The 24,539-nt window shown below is 45.0% G+C and overlaps 2 protein-coding genes across 7 annotated transcripts; one reads left to right on the top strand and one right to left on the bottom strand.

Moving 5' to 3' along the window:
- The first annotated feature begins 1,353 nt into the window (after positions 1 to 1,353).
- On the top strand, positions 1,354 to 2,812 carry LOC136457593 (uncharacterized). Of its 5 annotated transcripts, none has more exons than XR_010759757.1 (4): positions 1,354 to 1,724; positions 1,869 to 1,920; positions 2,310 to 2,382; positions 2,522 to 2,812. XR_010759757.1 is itself a non-coding variant. In XM_066457621.1 (3 exons), exons 1-3 carry the CDS (start codon positions 1,377 to 1,379, stop codon positions 2,632 to 2,634), a joined length of 534 nt encoding a protein of 177 aa, XP_066313718.1. In that variant the 5' UTR covers positions 1,354 to 1,376; the 3' UTR covers positions 2,635 to 2,809. The 5 variants fall into 5 exon arrangements, 1 of the variants encoding a protein (XP_066313718.1); XR_010759759.1 differs by having other exon boundaries at positions 1,587 to 1,724; positions 1,869 to 1,947; XR_010759756.1 differs by having other exon boundaries at positions 1,354 to 1,920.
- Positions 2,813 to 16,890: 14,078 nt separating this feature from the next.
- Positions 16,891 to 22,593, bottom strand: LOC136461627 (uncharacterized). Of its 2 annotated transcripts, none has more exons than XM_066460911.1 (13): positions 22,176 to 22,593; positions 21,796 to 21,893; positions 19,607 to 19,890; positions 19,258 to 19,491; positions 19,115 to 19,139; positions 18,909 to 18,998; positions 18,559 to 18,742; positions 18,373 to 18,446; positions 18,177 to 18,246; positions 18,014 to 18,085; positions 17,772 to 17,908; positions 17,583 to 17,656; positions 16,891 to 17,476 (listed from the first exon to the last, which is right to left on the bottom strand). In XM_066460911.1, exons 3-13 carry the CDS (start codon positions 19,830 to 19,832, stop codon positions 17,412 to 17,414), a joined length of 1,251 nt encoding a protein of 416 aa, XP_066317008.1. In that variant the 5' UTR covers positions 19,833 to 19,890; positions 21,796 to 21,893; positions 22,176 to 22,593; the 3' UTR covers positions 16,891 to 17,411. The 2 variants fall into 2 exon arrangements, with proteins under 2 accessions (XP_066317008.1, XP_066317009.1); XM_066460912.1 differs by having other exon boundaries at positions 18,571 to 18,742; positions 22,176 to 22,592.
- Positions 22,594 to 24,539: the final 1,946 nt, after the last annotated feature.

The following is a 24,539-nucleotide window of genomic DNA, read 5'->3' as shown; positions in this document are numbered from 1 at the left end:
AGGCAATCCTAGTTAACAAATGAAGAGAAGGAAAAACCGGAAACCAGTTGACTGACGGGTGGACAGCAATGCAAGCAGCGAGACTCCGATCCGATCCGATCCCGGGATCTAGTCTATAGTTTTGATTCCCAGCAAATTAAATTAAATAAATAAATCGCAATCGATGTCGCGGCCCTGCTCTAGAAGTTAAATAAATCGCAATCGATGTCGCGGCCATGCTCTAGAAACAGGCGAGAGCACACAAGAGACAAGGAACGAAAGGAACTCCCGCGGCGGCGTGCGGCGTGCGGCGTGCGCCGAGCGGTGGCCGGCCTAGTGGCAACAAAACAACAAGCAAGTCCGTCCCTGCCCAATCGGTGATGGCGACGCACGGACTCCCGACCTCAATCGTCTCCGTGAGTTGGATATGCATGCTGCTCCTCGTCTGCTCGACGTGACGTCCGCGGCCACCAGCTACGACTATACGGAGTACGCGTACAGCCCGCTGCCGCCTGCCGCCTGCCGCCTGCCGTTGCCGCACGTGTGGCCCCTAGCTCTGCGTGATTGATCGGGGCAGGCAGGCGCGCCGCGGGCGGGCGGACTCGGCGGGCAAAAGCAACGTCGTCGCCCGTGACGTGCGCCGTGACGAACACGCGCCGGGTCGGCGGCGGTGCCGGCCGGCGATCCGCGGCTGCCGACGTGCGGTGCGGCGGGACGACGTGCCGTACGGGGCGGTCGGCCGTCCTATGACAACCACGGATCGAGCCCGATTTGGTAAGCACCAATCATTAGATGAGTCCGGAACTTGACGCCTTCGCTCGACCCCAACGCAGTCCGTCACGCCACCGGACGCGTCGAGCGGATCGTGTAGGAAGTTGAGACGCGGCACGGGAGGACCGGGTAATCCAGCAAGATCGACACTACAAGAAATCTTCTTATCATGACGGTTTCTAGGTGAACGTATTTCGAAAACGTCGTGGATCAGTGATGGGTTTATTTGGACTCCAACAGTCGGCCCATTTACAAGCATCGAGTATATATAAGAATAGACTTAGCTTTTCTATATCGAGCATCTCCCACCAGCCGCCAGCCCCGTTGGCTTGGGGAAATTTTGGATGGATCTGAAAAAATTTATTAAAAAATTACTATTTTAGATAAGAAAAGAAGCGGTTCTAAACCGTGTTTAAGGACACGCGAACGAAGCCGCCGTCTCTTCTCTCATTTCTCTCTGAAAACAGATCGGGCTCCCTCCACCACCATCGTCGTCGCCCCCGGCGGCAGCCCCGTCCGGTGCGGCCCACCTCCGGCAGCCCCCTTCCGTCGCAGCCCCCTCTAGGTGGCAGCCCCGTCCGGCGCGGCCCACCTCCGGCGGCGGCTCCCCTACGGCGTGGCCCCCTATGGCGTGGCTCACCTCCGGCGGTGGCCCCCTATGGCGTGGCTCCCCTCCGGCGGCGGCCCCCTATGGCGCAGCTCCCCTCCGGCGGAGGCCCCCTACGGCGTGGCTCACCTCCGATGATGGCGCCCCCTCCATCTCCCCTCCACCAGGTGCGAAACTTGGGCCTATCCCGGCGGCGGCGGCACACCCCATCCCTTCGGCGTCCGTCCTGTCCGCTCCCGAACAACGCGTCGCGCCGGGCTCGCAATCCGTCGGGCTGGGTGGCTACGCCTTCCCGGTTGCGCTGCTCACCCCCATTCATCGCATTCACCGACCCCCGGCGCTCCTCAGAGATGCAGCCAAGAATCAGGTCGCCATGAACCCATCAACACCCCTCAATCTCTTCTCTATTTACTCCTGTCGTGGCTAGAAACTATATCAGATTCAGTAACAGATGGTCTCTCTGTATTTTGCATTGTGAAATGAGGTCATGGTCTCCAATGTTTCCTTGTAGGTAGGTTGCAACTTGGGATTGTGAAAGATGGGGACCTCAACTATTTTAGGTGGTATGTTTTTAATTTCAAGTATAAAGTGTAAGTTCTTTCGTATACTGATTCAGAGCCTTGGTCAGCACATGTGCTTGCTACCTGTTATAGGTTTGATAAAATGACTGAACTAAGTTGCTTGAACTTATATATGCAAATCCTTCCAGCTTTTTACTTGCCTACCTTTTTGTTGCACCTGCTTGCTACCTGTTATGGGTTTGAATGACTGAACCAAGTGCAATGAACTGCCAATTCACTTTGTGAATCAAACGAATTTCTGTACAACTGTTGTGGGAACTAAGATAAGTATATAATGTGTTTTCAGTCACCGAATTGTTGATATGTAGTAATTGTTTTCAGATAGCAGCAACACTTGATAGCAGAACTTGATATGTAGTAATTGTTTTCAGATAGCAGGAGCACCGAATTGTTTTCAGTCCCTGGTTTTTGGTTTTAAGAAAACAGCAGCAACACTTCGACAAGGTAAGTTAGCAGTAATTATCTGTCCCGATAAAAAAAGCAGTAATTATCTGCCCTTATTGTACATGACTTGACACCCTGTTCCTTGCCTACGGTTTAATTTGCCTACATATGAGTAATATTGCACATGTGTCATTTTCAGGAGACAAGTACAAAGACCAGAACCATGATGCAATAGATGTTTTTTTTGAAGGATTGCCACTATATAGCAAAAAAATTCAATCCTATGCACTTCTGTCTAGAATGCTATTGTAATAGATGTGAAGGTCGACAAGGACCTATTTTTGTGTTTCAAGTTTTATGATGATCAGAACATCTTGTGTTAATGTACGTAGTGGAAAATAACCAAATTGTTGGGCTTTATGTGATTTTCATTATATAATCTATGATGGTCGATTTTGATGTACACGTGACGATTACATGGCAACTCAAATTTATGACGAGAAACGTCGTACGTGGCAGATGGAGATGACGGTCTATTTTGTGAGAAAATTTTGTATTTGGCCCTACAAATAATGCTCCTTTCTTATTTGACATCGAAACTGAAAATCTTTCCTATATGTCCTGAACTCGAGTTTTTCTTTCCTATTTGACACTTCCGTCAGTTTAGGTTATTAACGGTGTCAAGTCCTATGTAAAAAGTCCGTTTTACCCCTAGAGTTTTTTACTAATCCTGGCATTCCATGGTTAATATTGCTATCTTTTATGAATGTTTTTATCTTAAACTGCAATGTTTCATAAAAGATAGCAGTATTAACCATGGAATGCCAGGACTAGTAAAAAACTCTAGGGATAAAATGGACTTTTCACATAGGACTTGACACCGTTAACAACCCAAACTGACGGAAGTGTCAAATAGGAAAGAAAAACTCGAGTTCAGGACATATAGGAAAGATTTTCAGTTTCGATGTCAAATAAGAAAGAAGCATTATTTTTAGGGTCAAATACAAAATTTTCTCCTATTTTGTCACACACTATTGGGCCTAGCCTGGGTTGAATAGGCTTCCAAGGATTTCATGACGAACACAAATACCAATATGTGACGGCTTATATCAGTCCAGCAAATATATAACGCGGGATATATGATGTTTCTTTCCAATCGTTATGGTAAATTAACCGTGACGCGTTTTTGCTTGTTTATGACGAAAGTAAATCGTTATGGATAAGGGTTTTTCTTGTAGTGCGATCAGCCGGGCAAATTTAAGGTTTTCGGGATCTTTCATCGTGGCAAAATCAAAAGGTTTTCTGGATAATACGTACTGTACGGCACATGATTTTCCAGAATGGTCGGCAACGGCGAACTGATGCCGACCGGGCAGTGCAGGCTGCAGGGCAGGGCAGACGATGCGTGTCTCCAATGGTTGCGCTGCGCATGCGCCTTCCAGAATTTTTTGTCCAGATGATGACCGACGACCTGCATGCAATCTGCTGCTGACGATGCAGAGCACATGATTGCCTAGCTAGTTCCTGCCATGCACAGGAGTAATTTACACTGTGGATTCTCTATGTCAATATTATACCTTATCTTAGGCCCTGTTTAGATTCCAAAAAATTTCACCCCAAAGTGCAACATCGAATCTTGCGGCATATGCATGGAGTATTAAATGTAAACGAAAAAAAACTAATTGCACAGTTAGGTGAGAAATCGCGAGACGAAACTTTCGAACCTAATTAGTCCATAATTAAATACTAATTAACAAATATAAACGAAAGTGCTACAGTAACCACACAGTAGCCAAACCTAAAAAATTTGGGAACTAAACGCGCCCTTATTCTGCATGATTGAGGGTCCATCGGGATGGATGTGGATCTCAGTTGCGCGTAGCAAGATCGAGCACGTGCTTCTAGATGTTTAGCGTTTGGCATGATTGAGGGTCCACGTTGCAATCGGCATGCATGGATCTCAGTTGAAGCTCCAACTGTTCCACTTCCCTAACTGACAATAAGCTTCTAGAAGCTCGCATAAAGATCGGAGATCAATGCATGCAGGAGGCTCAACCAGAACCGGACGCTCAACCAGAATCGTCTCGTCCCCTGTCGCCGTGTGTGTGGTACTGGGAGGCCTCTTCGCGGACTCTCCATGGAATTGAGGCATGGGAATCCAAACAGATCCAACTTCTAGCCAACTTTAATAATGTGAGAGCCTTCAGATTCCACAATCGGCTTGCCTTATAATCCACACTATTCAGCTTATTTTTTCAGTCGGAACAATGTTTTTCTCTCACAACAATTCAGCCAGAACAGTATTTTCCAGTCAAGTTTCAGCAAGCCGAACGGGCCCTAGCCAGCCAAAGAAACCCAGGATCTTACAGCTTGTGGATCCATCTTGATGAATCTACCCCTCGCTTTTTGCCCATCCAATACAGAGATTGAGGGCATTTATGATAGTTTTGCTCAACGGATCAGTCTAGCTCATTTTTTTACAATGTGTGACCTCTCAACTTAGCTTGTATAATCCAGCTTTTAAATACTATAACTTTCAAAAGCTAGCATATAAAAAACTAAATTCTACATATAAATTCTATATATGGTGGTTATTTCCTCCGTTCCTAAATTAATTTTAAATTATTTTGGCGTTTCTAGATATACATAGATTTAACCATAGCATATACTTAGATGCAGTCTAAAAAAACTACTCACTCCATCATAAACAACATTATATGGTTTAAATTTTGTCTAAGAAATTAACTTATGCACAACATTGAATCCTAATATGGAAGGTCGGAAGCCAACGATAACCGTCAAATTTAAGAGATATCCTCTGGACATGTGTGCTTTTTGCCTGTGTCCTTAACTTGTCTAAAAAATTCTACATGGTTATTTATTATGGGACGGAGAAAGTATGATTTGCTCGAGCACCTACAGTCCTACACGGCACACGGTGCATGGCGCGCGACGTGGCTTCGGCAGCAAGCGCGCTCCCAAACCAAGAAACAGCTGCTATGACGATGCTTGGCGTGGTGTCATCCAGTATGGCCACATGACTTGCGTCCTTCCTGGACAACTTCGTCTCACATCCAATCCGTTCTTCATGCATTGCTCACGACACAAAACATATATAAAACTAGGTGATTTCGCCCGCACGTTTGCTGGTGGAATTTAAACAATAGCTTTAGATGAAATCTCTATAAAGGAAAGTTAGTAAACGGAGCATATAGAAAAATGAAACTCAAAATAGATACTAAAATATGATGGCTTATTTTAACTACTGAATTCCATCTGATGTATAATAATGTTGCAGAGTAGGCACATGTTTGATAAAATTGATCAGATGAAATAAACTATGTGTACCTAGAGCCGGGCTAGAGTAACAGAAACCTTAGGAAAATCAATATCTAGTAGTTCCTAGATTCTTTAAGAGTCTCATATCTTGTAGTACCTATACTCCAACTCCGATGGAACACCACATGCATGAATATCTCGCATAATATCTAGTAGTTCCTAAATTCTTTAAGAGCCTCATCTTGTAGTACATGTATTTCAACCAAGGTTTTAAATAGCCGGCTAAGCCATTTAGCTTTCTATGTCCGAAAACAGGCTATAGCCGGATATAGCAGGCTATAGCGGCAGCTAAGGGCTAACTTGTACATGAAAAAACTTAGTTAAATCCTTCTCAAACAGCTATAGCCGGAGATAGCGGAGGCTATAGCCGGAGATTTAAAATCTTGATTTCAACTCCGATGGAACACCACATGTATGAATATCTCGCATGCGGTAGTGTTTGGTTAGGACGTGGATGCAATAGTTGTCCGTGTGGCGGTGCCTAAGCAATCAGCAGATGCACCGCTGCATGAAGGCTCTCTTGTCTGTGAGATTACTTGGAGGCTTGTCAGATGAGATAACCTCCCTGGAGAAACTTAGAAGACCATGTGGTGGAAGGATTAATTTATGCAGACAACTTCAACCCTCTCATCTATACTAGCAAGCATGCAGGCTCTACGGTTGCATACCTAGCATTTAACACACATGGGTGGGAGACCAGTTTAAGGAAGACACTGGGTTGGGAGAGCTCCTCAAGTACCATGTTTCAGTTGCATAGAGGATGGAAAAAAGAAGTACCCATGTGAGGTAGTGAATACCTTCAAAAATAGACCGCAGGATGAAACGGATGCCACATGATCTAACAGCTGGATGCAGCTTTATAGCAATAAATAATTGCTAGTGGCCTCCATCTATATAGGTATATATAGGATGCATTAGAGGAATTACTGTACGTACTAGACACAAGTCATGGTATTCTTATTCTTATCTACAAATGCAGATACATGACAGGTGGCTTCGCTGATGCTTAGCTCTCTCCTCCATATTCAGTTTCTGCTACCCTATTTCTGCATGATATACGCAATAATGTAGAGGACAGCTGGGCTGAGCAGGTCGGATACTTTCCTGAGCTTCTAGAAGCCTGGAACCAGCATACTGTATACACGCACACCGAATTGGAAGCTCCTACTAATCATCTCGTTCCACAAGGAACATTGACCCATTGTAGAATCTCCTGGACCGGTGTACTAGTAGACTACGGACGGAGTACTACTACGGAGTACAAAGCGTGCCAGTATCTGTCTGTCAGCGTCAGTCCAGTTGCACTGTCCTGGCATGACGTGCTCAGAGACAAATGCCCTATTCGCTTCCGATAAGCCATAGCTGAAAGTATTGTTAGCTGATTTATTGTGAGAAAAAAATACTGTTCGTTAACTTAAAAAAATACGGTTTATAAACCCAAACGAACAGGGCAAAAGAGTGAGTCCAAACGGCGCTGGAAAACTGAAGATGCGGAGGGTATAAAACTCATGCTGTTGTTTTATATTTTTTTCAAACACAGTAGTACTACAATCATGCTTCCGACTAAATTATTTTTTTTAAATTTGATTAAGTATAAAAAATACAGTAATCTTTGTGATGCGTAACGAGTGTTATTAAATTAATAACTTCATATATTTTTAATAAACATATTAGGAGATACAAATATTTACTTTCACAAATCTAATCAAATTTAAAAGGTTGGACTCTTCGAAACGATACATGTGGAATTATTTCAGGATCAAGGAAGTATTCAATAAATTTTAAGATCGACAAAGTCACGATAAACATATCACTAAATAGCATTGTTTTAGACAACCTGGTAGATCTCAAAATAGATAAAATTACCTTCGACATCTTACTATCTGAGGAGTATCGCCTAACACTAGAAAATAGCGTCGTTGATCTTGAAATAAATCTAGAAAAATGTGAGTACCCAAGCAAAATAAGAATTTAAACCCAGATAGATACATTCTTCCACAAGAAACTTAACTAGCTAAGCCACCCTAGTTCTCTACTAGTGCTATTGTTATACTCTCTCGTACTTTGATTTCAGGAACGGTGATCCCTACCTGTCCCTTTTATTATTTGGTCTTAACCAGAATGCCAGCTATAATTGCACGTGACCAGTTTTATGGTGATTGGAAAAGGTAAAGTCGTTCATATAGAGAAATGAAGTTGTAAAAAAAAGAAATACATAGAGAAAAGTACTAGAAATGTATAAATAAGGTGGGCACACTACCCAAAAAAATGTGGAATGAGTACCTGAAAGCATCTAGGCCCCTAGTTGGGTTTCGGTGATTAATGACAATACATGATTATTGTGACTAACGTGTGTTTTGCAGAGGCAATTAAGTTAGGTCACGGTAATGAAGATCGATTGGGCAATCATGGTGGTCATGCCCCTACGATGAAAATCGTTTCGGATTTTCAAAGGATGGACGACAATGTTAAGGATGGACTAGTTCTAAGTGTCGTTTGAAGTTGAAGAGACACTTAGAGTAGTTTAGGACTTTATTTTTCCTTTGGCCGTACTATTAAGGGGGGTATGGACGGGTAACTTGACCTAGGTGAGTCTAGCGAGTTAGGTGTGGTGTACACTTGCTAAATCTAGCACTAGGTAGCTTCAAAACAGCCCTTAGATCCAATGGAGCAAACTTCATTCATGTATGATCGAGAGTTGGAAGTGAATGGAGGGTCAAATACTGACCGGACACTGGCTCAGGGTCCGGTCAGTTCATTTGACCGAGGTGTTTTCGTCTGGTGCGACCGGACGCTGAGAGGTCAAGTGACCGGACACTGAGAGCAAGCGTCCGATCGACTCCAGTAAGGTTCCAGAGAGGAAAAGTCTCGACCGGACGTATCTGGTCAGTGCTGACCGGACGCTGGCCAGCGTCCGGTCACACTATAAACACTGGAGTTCGGGGTGAACTAACCGGCACGTCCGGTCACCCCGTAGAGGCACATAACGGTTTGTTTTTCAGCCCATGTTATAAATACTTCCTCCATTCGTGTGTGGGGGTACTTTTGCTCATTCCAACAGCTGAGAAACACCTTTGAGAGTGCCAAGAAGAGCAAGGTCTTAGTGATGTGATTGAGATTTGAGAATCCCAAAGAGAGCCCTCATTAGTGAGATCAAGAGTAGCAAAGTGTGCATCCATCCTTCTAATTAGGCTTGTCGTGGTCAAGTGAGAGTTCGTGCTTATTACTCTTGGTGATCGCCATCACCTAGACAGCTTGGTGATGATCGGGAGCTTGGTGATCATCCGACGGAGCTTGTGGATGACCCAACTCAAGTTGTGAGCGATTGTGGGTGATTCACCATGACGGAGTGTCGAAGAATCAACCCGTAGAGTGCACTTGATCCTTGCGCGGATCAAGGGGAGCTACACCCTTACGCGGGTGCTCCAACGAGGACTAGTGGGGAGTGGCGACTCTCCGATACCTCGGTAAAACATCGTCGTGTTCCTCCTTCTCTCTTTACTTTGAGCATTTACTTTGAGCAATTCAATTCTTGTCTTTTACATTCCTAGAATTGCCATGCTAGAGTAGGATTAGAACCTACGGTGCTAAACTTTTGTGCAGTTAGATCAATAGAAACACTTTCTAGGCACAAGGGGTTAATTGGGCTAACCGTAGGAGTTTAATTATTGCAAAGAAATTTAGAATTAGCCCAATTCACTATGTCAATTGTATTTGTCTCGTATTTTAGTGCACTGCGGTGCTCATGATTTTGATCATGTACAATGATGAGTACACTTTCCTCTTGCTGTTAGATTAATTTGAGGGAATAGGACAGTGCTGTGATGGATACACAATAAATCTTTAGTGTTTGGTGCAGTGATCATCTATTTGCCCTGTTAAAGCAAAGGTAACCTTCATCATGTTAATTCGGCCACGTGACCCCCAATTCATTCAAGGTGTCCACGTCGCCCGCAATTTCTCTCCGTGGCTGAGACCATGAGCATGAGCAATGTTGATTGTATTTTTTTGTCTCTTCCTACCTGTTCAATGATAACTGAAGCGATGGTCCATTGGTTGGGTTGCTTGGTTCTGTTTTTTTCAATGATTCCTTTTATGTCTCCCTACTATATTGATAGCTGACACAGACACCATGACCACTGTTGATTATACTTTTTTGCACCTCTTTCTGCCTTTTCCATGATAACTGCAGCAATGGTCAGTTGATTGCTTCGATTTTTTTTGCGTCTCTTTGTGCCTATTCTATTTTTGTGTGCTTTGAAACCTTTATGCTTTTTCGGTGATAACTGAGGCAATGGTCAATTGTTTGGTTTGATTTTTTACCTCCCTTTGTATCGACTCTATTTTGTGTACTGAGTGCTCTGGAGCCACCAATGGGACAGTACTGTTTATTGGAGTTGCCTCTTAGTTATGAAATTTGAGGTGGCGCTGTGCACGGACGATAGACAGCGAGGCAAGAAGAGATTTTGCCTCTTGTGCAGTACAAATCAGTCCAGTATCTCTGATGGAATGGTGCACATTCTTCTGCCTAATGTGGATGCCCTCTACTCATGGGAACCCGAACTGAAATTGAGAGCTTCTGATTTTTGTGTCATTGCCACTGATGGTTTCTCCCTTTGCCTAATCTGATCATTGCCTTTGGTTTTGCGCTCATACTTGCTTATGACCATTGCCTCTGATGTCAATAACACATAATTGTGCAATCTCAGCTTCTTATTGTCCAGAGCCATACATATATTCTTCTTGATACTAGGCCTATGATTGTTTTCTATGATCAATGATGTTGACTTCAGGTTATACACTCTTGGTTTTGAGCACACGCCCTATTCTTAGTGATAGCATTGTCAGCCACTTTGCTTGTCTGTGATGACTTTTGCTTGTCATGTTTCTTACAGTTCTGACAGCAACTATGCCCACTGCTGATATAGGTTCATTTTAACAAAGGCAGCCTTTTTCTAATTTCCTGATAGTGTTCTTCAGTTTCTAATACCGATATTACCTATACATGATCTATCTGTACAAAGTATCTCATTTATCGACTTTGTCAAGATGTTCTAATGTGTTTTGGGGGCTCTTGTTCTCCTTGTCATGTATACGAAGGGAACAGAATGGCCAACATGATATTTACTACAGTTTGTGTTGCGCAAACAATCATGTTTGATTTTGTGCCTGCATTCAAGAATGCTGATTCAGCGGGTTTTCGACACATATTTGAATTACCCTCTCATTTCGCTTTAGATTTTATCTTAAGAGTTCACTGTTCATACCTACATATTAATGTGGATCCATAGGTTCCTTAGCCACTCTTCAGTTTGTGATTATTTCGATAAATACCTGGTGCAATCTTACTAAGATCTGAAGCATTTTCCATTTGCCATTTTCCCCTCTTCGGCCTCTGATAAAATTCCATACTCATTGCTCAGAGATATGATCTGATGTTCATTCGCTTGTGAGGTACTGGGCATGACCTGCTACTTATATTGTGCAATTTCTGAGACTAACCCAGTTGTCGGCATGCCTGGAAGCTCTAAGTTGATGAACAAATGATGATTGGTATGTTTCTAAGGCCTCTAAAAATCTCGTCTTAAGAAAAAAAATTGTTACCTTTGCCGTTGCAGTTGTATATAGGCGCTGTAGTTTATATCCTATTTCTATAGCGCTCTCCACTTTGCCATTTTTCCCTTCTTCAGCCTATGATGAAAATTCCATACCCATTGCTCAAAGATATGATCTGATGTTCGTTTGCTTGTAAGGTACTGGGCATGACCTGCTACTTATATTGTGCAATTTCTGAGACTAACCCAGTTGTCGGCATGCCTTAAAGCTCCAAGTTGATAAACAAATGATGATTGGTAGTGATCTTATGTTATGATGCTGCTAATGCTTTGAAGTTTCAAGCTCAAGATGTTGATCATTTAAGTTTTGTAATAAATAATAGGTTTGTAATTTTGTTGGTTCGCACCTACAGAATTAAGTTGTTCATTTGCCCTATCTATTTTTCGATCATTGATTCTTGCCTCTTCTCATTAATCTATCCTATATATTTAGAGTTCATTGACATCTTAATTCTATCATATATTGGTTCTTGCCTCTTTGTAGTTTTGTTGGTTGACATCTTGGTTGAACTTTGGCAATTTCATAGCAATACTTGCTAAAATTGACACTTGCTAATATATATTTAAGAGCTGTAAACAACAGTATTCAGCAATGAAGGCACTGAGCAGGTACTGTACTCAACAAAAAAAACTTTCCTAAGCTAATTAGCTATTTCCACTCAGGTTGCTGATGATGGCACTATTATCTTTGTTCATGCCTCAATTAGTTTGCATTGTTTAGGCCTCGGTTACTTTGCATTGTTCATGTACATGGAGACGGTAACTATTAGTAGTCATATGACGTCTTTTGAACCAGAAGGGGCCGCTAAAACCGACAATTCAACTATAAAAAGGTGAAACAAACAAAGCCCTATATTTTTCCTTTTTGATGAGGGCCAGTAATGCAATATTTTAGTCTGAGGTCATATTTTAGTTATAATACGGTTATATCATAAACATATTTACAGAACTAGTTGGTCACTATGGTATACAACACCTTGTCTGGTAACCAGTTATAGCATAGGATACATCAATAGAGAATAGCGTCTTTCAGCTTTTGTACATATCTATACAACAAAACACAATTGTTAGTTTTTGCTTCATGATTTTATTTACCTTCTTTTCCTGCCGCTACTGGCATATATTTTACTTCAGTTTTCTTTTATATCACTGTGATCTGGTTTATATAGATGTGCTTTTACTCAGGTATGTATCTACCACACCTGTGTTGGGTCTCATTGAATCCAAACCATTAATCAAGGTGCTGCTTATTACGATACTTCCGTGAAAAAACAGAGTTTCCTATTTACATTGTTCTTCAGGTAACCTATTTATGCTTTTAATTTTATTTGTATCTTTGCCTTCTACATGTTGCGTCCTCCCCTTATGGTTGCAAAATTATTTCCTACATTTATAGCCTTCGCTTATTTACATATTCACATAAATTTGTACCGTACATTTCCGCTACATGAACTCCTTGCTTTTAGTGGTAGGGTCAGGTGGCCTCCTTTCCTTTCCATCTTACTACAAGTTCAAGGTCAGCACATTTGTGCCATCTTCAACTTTTCCAATGTGTTCTCAGTTTTCACTGTATTAGTTGTTCTTTATGGATGTCAAGCTCAACGGTTCTCTTCTGTGTATGGACAGAGTTCAGAATTGTTGATCCCGCTATATTTATTTTCTCACATGTTTATTATTCTGGACACTTGGGAAGTCTCATCTCATCTAGAGGCTGCCTAAACCATTTTTAGACCTATTAGCAGACAACCATATTTATAGCAGTCAACTTGCAGCATGATTTCTTGATTTCCTCGATGTCTCCACTTAGCGACCAAGAGATCTGTGATTTCATTTGTGCGTTTGTAATTCAGTTCTGCACTATTCTAACCGCTTAGTACCCTTCCTCCTTAGGTGAGGATGCAAAGGATTAATGAGAGGATGGGGGACGCATAGGCGTCAGTTGCTGTGTATGATAAGGTGACCTTCCTTGGCTCATGCTTCAAATAATGCACATGTTAACTTTGAGAATAAAGATTCGTATCAGTAGGTTTTTGCTTTTCAAGCCATGATGGTCGTGCAGGATTTCACAGCAGTACTGTGAAAATCCTAAAATGGAAGGTGTGTGTTTCTCTCCATTAATTTACATTTACATATTCGTTTTTTTAACTGAAAATTATCCTAGGTTAATTTGGATACATCACTGTGTGCCACTGCCATCCCTTTTGTTTTTTACTCCAATTTCCATACCTCCCGTGACTTTATCATTGGCCACCTGGCAAATATGTGTACCACACCTCATAATCGGCCATGCCAAAGCCTATCCTTACTACCTCATTACATGTAGCTAATGTCGGCTTACCATTTTTTACTAATTTTTGTGGGTGAATGAAGTGACTATTTGAAGGCTGAGAATTGGCATCTTTTGCTGCTTCCCATGCATGGATGCTCTTGCTTGCCCGATATGCCCATTGTCTTAGATACCATAATACCATGTCAACTATTGCTGCTATTGCGTTCTACCTTGGGTTCTTAAAAATCACAATAGTATTCCCTAGGGTCTGAAAAAACAGAGAGCAGAGCCTACTGTAATATTGAGAGAATAAATTTCCAATCTATATTGTGACGTTTTATTCCTGTTAGTTTCCTTCTTGCCAAAGAAGTTGGTACTGAATGATTTATAGTGTGCTTTATGCTCCAATAAAACTATTACATAATTTTTTTGCCTATGTTTCTACTTAAATTTGTCACGTATGTTTATTTAGACATTTATAGAGTGAAGATATTGTAGTTTCTGATGGCCGCAGCACAAAAGAGGAGTACCTGTTTATAAAAGACTGATTTGTTAAAAAATGTGTAAAATGGGCCACTTTTTTACCTACATGTTCATTCAATATATTTTACTATACGATAAAATGGCCTTATTTCTCTGAACTATCCTTCTGTTTTCGACAACCTGTCAGGATCGTTTTCTCAGAGAACTGATTGAATATGTCCTTCATCACTGCTCAGTATGAGAACTGTCCTTCAACTTAGAAGAATATAGACCATGAATAGCTGTAGCTTTGTGTCGCTATCATTTAGCCAGAGAACATGATTGTATTAAACTGTCACTGACACCCTTCTCCAGACCCCACACAAAGCGGGAGCTCTCTGCACTGGGTACGCTCTTTAGTGTTACTGCCTTGCTAGGTGTATTAGAATCAATTTATATTTATTTTATTGTAAGAAAATCTACCGGATAAGGTTCCCTAGTAAACCATTAGAGGTTGGAGAAGGCAAGCCTACTAATCAAAATCATGCCATAATCTTCGCTGGAGAAGCACTTCAAGCAATTTAGGTACACTAATCAATTATGTAATAGGTTTCAAGTCACCAATACGTGGATTGAGCAATGTTTGTCTGATATATTTGATTGCTTCATTTAGTTTATAATATCAGGAGACTTCTTGCCGATATAAAACATTATTTTAGTCGTATCTACGGAAATGTCTATATAGTAGAGTTTATGAGCCTACGGTGCCGTGCTCTTAGTGACTGTTAATTTCACAAACTTTATTTTTTGGATTAAATGTCCAGTTTAATATCTTACAGTATTGTTATCTTATCGTACGATCCGTATAGTTTTTAGTATAAAATTTTAGTTGTTCCATAACAACGCACAGGCACGCTTATATTACACGTCTCTTCCACCCAAAGGCATAGGTGGCGACCATGAGGCAACCCATGCTAAAACGTAGCAGACGGATTATCGCTCAGCCGTTGGCGCACATTTCGATCTTCAAGCGGGACGAGGTGCTCCTCATGCGGAGGATGGGCTTTGCACCGTCGGCAGGTCCAATCTCATCCGTGTCCAAGGGAGCTTACGACGAGTTCTTCGCAAGGAACTGGACGTCGAGCGAAGTGGAAGCACTGGACGCGCTGTTCCCGGCGAGCAGTGCTACGACTGGTACAAGACTCTTCTCGGATAACGGAGCAGAGTCGCGTGGTCGCTAGCGGAGACGCCCAGCTCCGTAGGTTAGTGCGCTGCTCGTAGTTCGGTTGTTAATTTTATGTAATATCGAAGTTGAAACAGTCTACTAGAATGGTCCAGTCACAACTATAAAACCTCCTAGGATGCTCATTAGAAGCGTGTTGTATGTATGGTTAAACTCTTTTCTTCTTAATTACAATGATACGTAAATCTTTTGTGTATTCGAGAAAAAAAGTTTTCGTCAGACCGGATCGGAGGCGTCCGACCTTCCCTCCCCTGTTTGTTCTTTTTGTCCCATTCAACCAGTTTTTGGCCCATCAAGTTCAAGTTTGGCCCACTAAGTTGGAGCTCGGTCCAATCAACCAGCATTCAGCCCACAAAATAGGAGTTCAGTTCGTTTTCTGCAAAAATTGTTTTATGGGCACAGAACATTAGATTTTGGCTTATGCTTTCTTTCTTTTTTTTCCCTCCATTGCATGACTATTTTTTTCTTTCCTTTCTATTTTCCGCTTTATTTTTATGTTTTTTTATTTTTATTTACTATTTATTTTTCTTTATCTATCGTTATGGTACATTTCTAAGTAATCATGAGATGTTCTACAGTGTGTTTAGGATTGCTCGTGTATTATGGATGACATGTTTCATGGTGCATTTTCTATTGTTCCTATAGCATTCATGAGATGTTCGATTATGTGTTTTTTTATTGTTCCCTTCATGACGTTTTCATTATATTCACGAGATGTCCCGTTGTATATTTTGTATTGGTCCGATAATATTCATTATATATTCCATGGTGTATCTTTATATTTTGTTTTAGTTTTTATTAATTTTATTTTTTACTTTGTTTTGTTATTATTTTATTTCCTATTTTAAATATATATTTCATAGTGTTTTTCTGTTATGGTGATGCTCACTTGAACTATTTTTTCTATAATATAATAAGATTGTTCACAACGAATTGAATAGATCTTGGTCAGATAGATTTGTGTATATGCATTTAGGGCTTATTTGGTTGCTACCCTAGCAGACATCTGGCCACCTGACACCCGAAATCAAGGGCCTAGACTGCTGCCTGGTCAGGAAGGACGCAAGGTTCCCTGGCCAAACAACTCCTCATAGACGCATATGCTCGTTTATACGTAGACCGTCCTGGTTTCATCTAACGCCTCTCAGTCTTGCCAAGACATCAACAATTCTGAGTCCAAACAATTATGACATGTTTGCTTACAAACCTTGAGAACCAGAAGCATACTCTGCGCCTTGCTACGAGAGTTGCTACGAGAATTACGGATGAATTAGAATAAGATTAGACTAAATTACTTATATGAAGGGCTAAACTATTATAAATTGATGGTAGTGAATGGCGTGGCATACTAATGACAACAATTAAATATATGCGATAGTGAACTGCTAAGGTGAACTACTTGTATGTAAAGATTGGCTAGTGGGGTTTAGTATTATAGATATATAGATATAGAGATAGATATTAGATATAGATAGATCTGCCAGGCACCGCGCAAACAAGCAACCCCCACCAGGTACACGATTTCGTTGCCCTGGAGTTGGAATCACTGCTTGCATTGGGCGGGCAGCTGCCTGACAGACAGCATCCAAAACATGCTCTTATTAGCCCCGCGCCCCCGCAGCATCAGCGAGTCATTGACAAGCAAAAGACAATGGGAGACTTGGGAGTGCAAAAGAGTATAGGAGTGTTCGGATGGTAACCTGCCCAGACAGCTGCGGCCGGGCAGCAATCCAAACCTCAGGCCGGCGAGTCCGGATTTGCTGCTTGGACTAGACAGCTGCTTTGTCAGGTTCCCAACCAAACAAGCTCTATGCTTTTCAGATAGTTTAGTACAGCGAGGTCAATGATGAGCTTCCTCAAACGAGCTTCACGATGGATTAGTGGTAGTATATATATAGTACTCCCTAGTTGAATTGCCTCTTCTTTCTTGCCTCATCTTGTCTTCACCTCGAGACTAGCAAAAACTACCCGATCGAGCAGCAGTGCATGTACATCCTCATTGACCAACGAACATCCAGGAATGCGAATTTGTCGGCGATGCCTACATGCAATTCATAGCACGCACCACCTCTTCCCGTTTTCCCTTTCCCTTTCATTTGTTTTGCGTTTGTATATATATAAATTTTGGCTGTCATCACGTCATCAGAATCGGTGAAACTGTTCATGCCTCCGCCGACGATCCCACCTGCCTTGTCCTCCAGATGACGGGCGCGATCATCATCCATACTGCATATATACGACAAGTGCAAGCAAGCATTCATTCGTCCGGTCGTCAGTAAGCAGAACACAGCCCGCGCATGGCGGCGAAGAAGGGGCAAGTTCAGGTACTTACTGTACACGATTGCCGCCAGCCACTCGTTGCCGATACGAACCCACGTGCTCGCCCACCCGACGTCGATCGTCCACCTGCGGCGGCGGATATCGATCATGACATGAGACCATATTCAGTGGATTATATTCAGAGTGAGTGAGTTTTTTCTGTCTTCTCCGGTTCTCCCTTCTGAAATCTGACCTCACTTACCTCTCCATGGTGTGGCTCGCGTTCCAGCCGACGTAGATCATGGCGAAGTACATGGCGCCCATGGCGAACACCAGGTGGAAGAAGCCGAAGCCGTAGGGGATGTCGTCCTCCTCCGACTCCCCCTCCGCCTGCTTGAACTGCGAGTTTGTTTGTTCGTTCGTGCCATACGTTTCAGAGCTCAGACTTTCAGGTATGATCAGTTGGTTCAGTCTTCAGCTGAAATGAGAGTTGAGAGCACGCACCTGGAGGCACTTGGAGTCGATTCCCGTCGAGAAGGTCGCCGCCACGATGACGATGACGGCGATCACAAAGCTCTGCCAGAGAGAGACACACACACCTCTTGTCAGTCACATGGCGATTCGTCAGACTAGTTTGTAACTGAACTTTTTTGGCTACTTTTTTTACCGCGATGTTCACCCAGTCTGCGCTCGTGGCAACTGCCGCCTTCCTGTTGCAAACCTCCGTGTGCGGCTCACTGTTGTTGTTTTTTTTAGGGAAAAAAAGAGATGAGTCATGAAGGAAATCGTACTACTGATTAATTTCAGATGCAGTCACTGTATACACAGCACACAGGCAGGATTTCAGAACCCATCGATCTCACCTTCTGATCGCTGACCAGCACAGGAACACGACGTAGATCCCCATCAGCCCCGGCGCCAGGTACCCTGCCTTCACCTGTTTCGTTCATGCAAGGGGCAACAACCAACCAACAAGATTCGATCAGCCTGCATTTCCAAACCCCATCTGTGAATGATGAATGAACGCCATTTTCAGAGCATGGATGTACGTGTTTGCTTGCCTTGGAGCTCATGGAGACGAAGGTCATGAGCTGCACGAGCACCAGCGTGACGGTGATGAAGAGGATGTTGAGCTTGCAGGACGGGCTTGGCGCGTACCACACGTACATGAGCACGATCCCCAGCAGCGACCCCACGTACGTGACGATGGATACCGCCTGAATCTGCAAGTGGCTGCATGCACATTTCGCAACAGGACGGACGGTGACCATGCGTCCATGATAGCCAGGTACTGTAAAAATGCAAGAGCAGCAGCTGCAGCATGCATGGGCTGGGCAGCAGCAGGCTAGCAGGCAGCAGCAGAGAGCACGATCGTATCGAGCAGTGACAGTGAACCTACCATCTCTTCTGGGTGATCTCTGACCGGCACCAGTCGTTGAGCCACATGATGAACCTGGTGACGCTGATGAGCTGGATCACCAGGAACGCCCTGCTTGCGATTTCATTCATTCAGAGACAAGTTCATTAGGACATGATTATTATATAATCTATGGAGGAACGAATCGGCGCTAGCCTGGATGCTGAGCTGAAGAACACGAAACGTACCCTGCTCCGAAATGCGCCACCTTCCCTGTTCAGAGGAACGGAACGGATCGAACGCCCCAGCATCGTCAGCAAGATATATATAAAAAAAAGAGCTGTATATATCTGGATGGAAACACACATGATCGACGGGAGTAAGTACTGACCATAGAGCTGGACGAGCGGCGACGGCGCGAGGAAGGTGACGGCGGTGAGGCCGAGCCAGAGGACGAGCTTGGCCGGCCACCACTCGGAGTGCCACGAGTTCCGGCAGTCGTGCACCTTCCGCGTGTTCACGGTGGACAGGAACATGACGAAGAAGAAGAGGAAGCAGCCGAGGCTGATCCGCAGCACGCCCTCCGCGCCCAGGCAGTAGCGCGCGCCCTGGCAGACCTTGAGCCCTGCACGCGCACGCCATGGTCAGGTCGAGATGGCTATAGGCATGTCGATCGGTGGCATGCAGTGCGCGTGATGCGCGCGTGCGTGCACAGGCATGATCGAAGAATGGGTACGCACGCTGGAGCTCGGCGAGCGCGGAGTTGCCGTAGTCGCGGAGGGTCCAGGCGAGGAGGTTGGTGACGAGGAAGATGAGCGCGTACAGGTAGCGCGCCATCATCGGGTTGGGCCCCAGGAAGAGCCCCGCGCAGGCGCAGCAGCACCAGTCCTCCGTGAACCGCGCGCGCCTCCCGTTGTGCTCACCACCGCCGGCCTCCATGTCGTCGGCCACGGCGCCAAGCGTCATCTATACGGCCCCCGATCAAGAACTTAACACCACCGCCCGCTGCTCTCCTTTCCTTTTCCTGCACACATACAACGACGGGACACAGAGAGAGGTAATCAGGTAAACAAAGATTAATCCAGACAAAAAACAAAAGGAGGAGATTTGTTCACACGCAAGGGGCGTGATGCGTCTGAGCTCGTACTAGTTCGTTACGTACGTCTCGCTCGACTGGCATCACATCCCTCGTCGCTGGCGGTCGAAAACGATGTGTTTCTTTGCGCCAAAGCATGGGCATGCATCGCCCTAAAGACCTGCTTTGTTCTTGCCTTGCTTTGTGGGCAACACGTACCACCGCCCAGTTTCGGCACTGTGCCACTGTAGTATATGCATGCTAGCTACATCCTACTAGCCATATGTATTCCTGCTTCCTATTTGTGGCAGCATATAACTTACTGCCAGTAATGCCACTGATAACTAGCTAGTGTTATATATGTGAGCTGGGCACTTAGGTAGGCTGAGCCTAACAGTTATACTAGGTTCCAAGAAACGGTGCCGTTTTCCCCATGAACGCTAGCTAGTATCATTTTCCTTGGAACAGTGCTTGCAATCAACTATTGCATTGCGTGTTAAAATCCAGATGCTATTCTGATTGAAGAGCTTAAGTTCCTAGTCAGTTTCAATTTTTAATGAGTTTGCTTGTAATCACTTAGGTAGAGCTGGCAATAGAGCTGCCCATGCTTTGGTTGCTTTAGGTTATTGGTGCATCAAAAGGGAGGAGCTTGTCACAAGTTCCATTCCGGATGATGTCTAACGATTTGTCAATTGAGTAATGAATCAGTTTAAAAAAAACGTCAAAAGGTTCCCTCCAGAGTCCAGAGCCTTGCAATTTTGCAAAGCACTGGAAAAGGCTAGCAAGAGCCTGAATTCACCGCCTTGACAGGGATAGTGTTGACGCAAAGAGGTGATAGGCATTTGAAAGAAAAGGAGTGCGTGTGACGGGACGACCGGATAACATGAACACATATGCGCAATACCCGAAAAAAATATAAATCAGCAGAGCAGAGAGCTTGGCTTTGGAGTGGGATTACGGTTAAAGAGGCGGGAACGAAAGCGCCGTGGACTGCCGGAGAGGATACACACATGGCTTTTCTGTGACTGTCACACAGAGCGCTTTGGATGTTTGTAGGGAAAAAAATGAAAAGAGCAGATTAAAGCGGTAGGCAGCAGGCAAAGCATTTGGATGATGATTGTGGAATGGAATAAAGCAAAGGAGCCTGAATTCCTTGATGAATGGTAGTAGTAGTGTTGGGGTTGTTTTCTCCCTTTTTTCCTGTCGCAACTATGCATGCAAGTGAAGTTATTCCTGCAGTTTTCATTTAGGTAGCTAGTAAATAAATTTGTTTTTGGTAGCTAGGGTACGTTGCGTAGAGTCTGTAATGATCTAGTCTAGTACTTAAAGTATAGGTATTAATAAGTTCTCCGTGTGAACTTTTTTTTCTCTTGCTGCGTTTTTACCGACTACTGTTAATCAGAATTCACCAACTGAAAGAAAAGCCACACAGCTCCGCCCTCAGCTGTTGTATGAGAAACTGAGAGCAGGAGAGAGAGGAGGGGTCATGTCATATTTTTGGGCAGTAGTAGTCAGCGCACATATCCGACTGCATGCGTTTTCCTTTTCTCTGTAGAGCATATCCTGATCTTGGATTGTTGGCAAAAAGGAACATGGCTTACTCCATACGTACAAAAATTCAGTTAATCGTCTAATCAACAGCAACTACGTACGTACGTACGTATACAACCAACAGACACAACGTGCGTGTTTCCTAAACTTTCAAGAAACCCGGTCGAATATCACAAGGATCCATCTATGTCGACAGAGAAATGCTACTGACGATGATCCAGTTCATTTTTCTTCTAACGAAAAGGAACCATCATCAAGGAAGAACAACAAACACAGCTGATGCTGATCGAATTCAACACACACCTTAGAGGTAGAGATCAGCTAGCACGCAGGTCGGTCGGTCGTCGTCACCGCATTTCCATCCGGTTCATGATCCGAATCCGGTCGCTTGCTCGAGGCAGCTGCAAGAAACAACAAATGTCGCCCGGCGGGTGCAAGAAACCTAGGTTAATTATGATTCAAGCAACACATCTACGATATGATGCGGCGTGCCGGCGTGTGGGTTGCACCCCCGACCACGGAAAGCGAAGAGCCTAGAGAAATGATAACGCGCCGCGCTTGCGCACACGGCACACCGCCATAACGACGGAGCCGACAAGGGAGCAGGCGGTTATTGGGGTCGTAACACACAAGCTCGCAGGAAGAAGCAGCAGATCGATCATGAAGCAACGACGACGACTCACCTGATGATGATGTGCCAGCAATGGACAAGCCCCGGCCTGGTAGTAGATAGCTAGCTAGCTAGCTAGTCTACCTGGAGGCGCGGGCGTCCACTGCGGCCACCAGTGGCCGGCCTTCACCGAGGAGGGGGAGGAGGAGGGGTTGCTGGGTGCGGCGGGAGAGGTGGTGGATGCGGGAGCGAGGAGAGCGAATAAAGGAGGAGGAGGAAGAGGCGGTGGTGGCGGTGGTGGCGGCGGTGGCTCCTGGCTCCTTTGTTCCGCGCCGCAAGGGAGCGTGGCGCCGGTCCGGCTCGGGCTCGGCGTCGTGTGGTGCTGCGTATTACAAACCAGATTCTCAGAAGGCCGGCCTGCTTGTGCTGTGCGGTGCGGTGGTCTGCGGTGCGGCCGCGGGTCTCTGTCCGTGTCCGGACTGGGCATCTACATCTCCCGCGGGCGCACCCGCGGCTTTAAGCCAAGCCGCGCACCCGTTGCTGTAGGCCTGTGGCGCATCCTTTGAGTGGAGCGAGTGAAATCAATCCTGGTGTGCCTACCAAGTGTTGGGTCCCAAACTTCCACTGGCGTAATTTCCGTTACATTACATGTGGCTCCCGCCGGCCGGCCGCCGGTGAATACCGTACCGAACAGTCGCAACGAATTTTATTTTGTTTGGCTTCAAGGCAGCCATGTCGTAGTTTGGAAGAGAGATTCTGGAGTTCCGGTACTGGACAAGGTTACATTCAGTAAATTTGGAGTTTTGTTGTTCCAGACACAAAAAAAAAAAACTCCTGCGAATTTTTTGAATAAAAAATCTCGCGAGCGACCCAGTTCGGCATTTTGGTAGAAGCCGCATCATTTTCTGAGGGCTTTCAGTTTGGAGGCGGATCTTTTTCTGCCCCGTCGGTGACGAGCAGTCGAGCACCGACCGATCGCGCTCTGGCTCTGGGTTCTCGATCTGCTACCGAGCGCGCACCGCACCACCTACCCATCACTCGCGCAGCCTTTCGCCGCTGCCGCCTGTCCCGTACGTGCTCGGTTTACGGCTCCCTGCTGTTACTAGCCTACCGTGGCCACGGGCTGGCGTGCCGGGCGGCAGGTGGTGCTCCACTCCACTGTCCACTCGCAGACTCGCTCATCATCACACCAGCCGATCCCGCTCCGGCGCAGCGGATCGAGACGGAAGACGCGCGTCTCTGGTGGACAGTGGATGTGGATGTGGATGCATGCATGCATGCAGACGCAGATGCAGTTGCAGACCACGGGAAGGAAAGGAAAGGACGACCGTGTCAGGGAGGCTTAGGCTTGCTAGCTTGTTAGGCCGGCGCCGCGCGGTGGGGCGTCCGCCAACTTACACCTAAACGGCAAAGCCAGCACGAGCGGCAGCGGCAGCGTCAGGCGTTGCCGCCAGGGGTGCGGGGTCTCCTCCGTCCTCGCTCCTCAGTGGACAACAGTGGCCGATCCGATCCATCGTTGGCAGGCAGCGCACGCCGCGCGGCGGGCTCGATCGGCTCCGTGTCCGCCACAAGTCCACAACTCGCTCGCAGATCTTTTCTCCTGATCCTACGCACAAATAAACGTTCTCCTGTTTGTTTGTACGTACGTCTACTACGTGCGTGTGTAAAAATAGCTGGCCGTCTGTGTTCAGAAATATACAGTAGAGATATATGGTGTGCCCTTTGAAGTCTGAAGAGCAGGAAGACTTTGATGCGTGGCGTGTGTTCAGACGACATTTCATCGGCGGAAACATACATATACGTGAGTACAAAAAATTAAACTCACACGTCTTCGTCGTTTGGATACGAGCACCACAATTTTAAGTTAAAGATAACTGCAAACATTAGAAGCGGTGAAAAACGATGGACGCGACAAGTGTCCAAGGCAAAACAAACGAACCGCCTCCATGAGAATTCGAACCGTAGTTCGACCAATTTTCAGAATCTGGTGCGTGAAAATTTTCAGAATCTGGTACGTGAAGCTCCACGTACGAATGCATGGTCCAAAGAGATCGATTGGACGCATGATCCTTCAGCTCCCTGCTGCTTCCACAGTAGTGCACGTGTCACGTGTTACGGAGGATGCGTGAACACACCAAGGAGAATATATATGGTCCAAAATTCTAGAGCATATATCGGATAGGCTCTCGAGTGATTCGAATTACGTGGTGCGTATGGATATATGCCTCAGCAGGTCTCCCGTTGTGGCTCATCTCTATGTGCGTGTCGACGAATTACCCATCACAACAAACAGGGCCACTGTCCGTCTGTCTCAACAATCAAGGATCAGATACTGTACTATCTCTAGTTCTCTACTCTCCCTGCTTCATAGGCATCCACCACAGAGGCCAGAGGGTGTACTATGTCTATGGGCTATGGCATATTGGCACGGACGAGT

Source organism: Miscanthus floridulus, chromosome 6, assembly GCF_019320115.1.
Source record: "Miscanthus floridulus cultivar M001 chromosome 6, ASM1932011v1, whole genome shotgun sequence".
NCBI classification, from domain to species: Eukaryota; Viridiplantae; Streptophyta; class Magnoliopsida; order Poales; family Poaceae; genus Miscanthus; species Miscanthus floridulus.
Note: the sequence above shows the minus strand (reverse complement) of the source record. Positions and strands in the feature narration are given on the sequence as shown.

What these genes read in the sequence shown, in the direction of transcription:
- LOC136461627 (XM_066460911.1), bottom strand. Translation starts at nt 19,832, where the DNA reads ATGACGCTTGGCGCCGTGGCCGACGACATGGAGGCCGGCGGTGGTGAG. An exon ending in GTGGCGCATTTCGGAGCAGG is followed by an intron (nt 18,999 to 19,114) that starts GTACGTTTCGTG and finishes AATCGCAAGCAG; the next exon opens with GGCGTTCCTGGTGATCCAGC. An exon ending in TCGACTCCAAGTGCCTCCAG is followed by an intron (nt 17,909 to 18,013) that starts GTGCGTGCTCTC and finishes ACAAACTCGCAG; the next exon opens with TTCAAGCAGGCGGAGGGGGA.
- LOC136457593 (XM_066457621.1), top strand. Translation starts at nt 1,377, where the DNA reads ATGGCGTGGCTCACCTCCGGCGGTGGCCCCCTATGGCGTGGCTCCCCT. An exon ending in GAGATGCAGCCAAGAATCAG is followed by an intron (nt 1,725 to 2,309) that starts GTCGCCATGAAC and finishes AATTGTTTTCAG; the next exon opens with ATAGCAGGAGCACCGAATTG. An exon ending in AGCAGCAACACTTCGACAAG is followed by an intron (nt 2,383 to 2,521) that starts GTAAGTTAGCAG and finishes TGTCATTTTCAG; the next exon opens with GAGACAAGTACAAAGACCAG.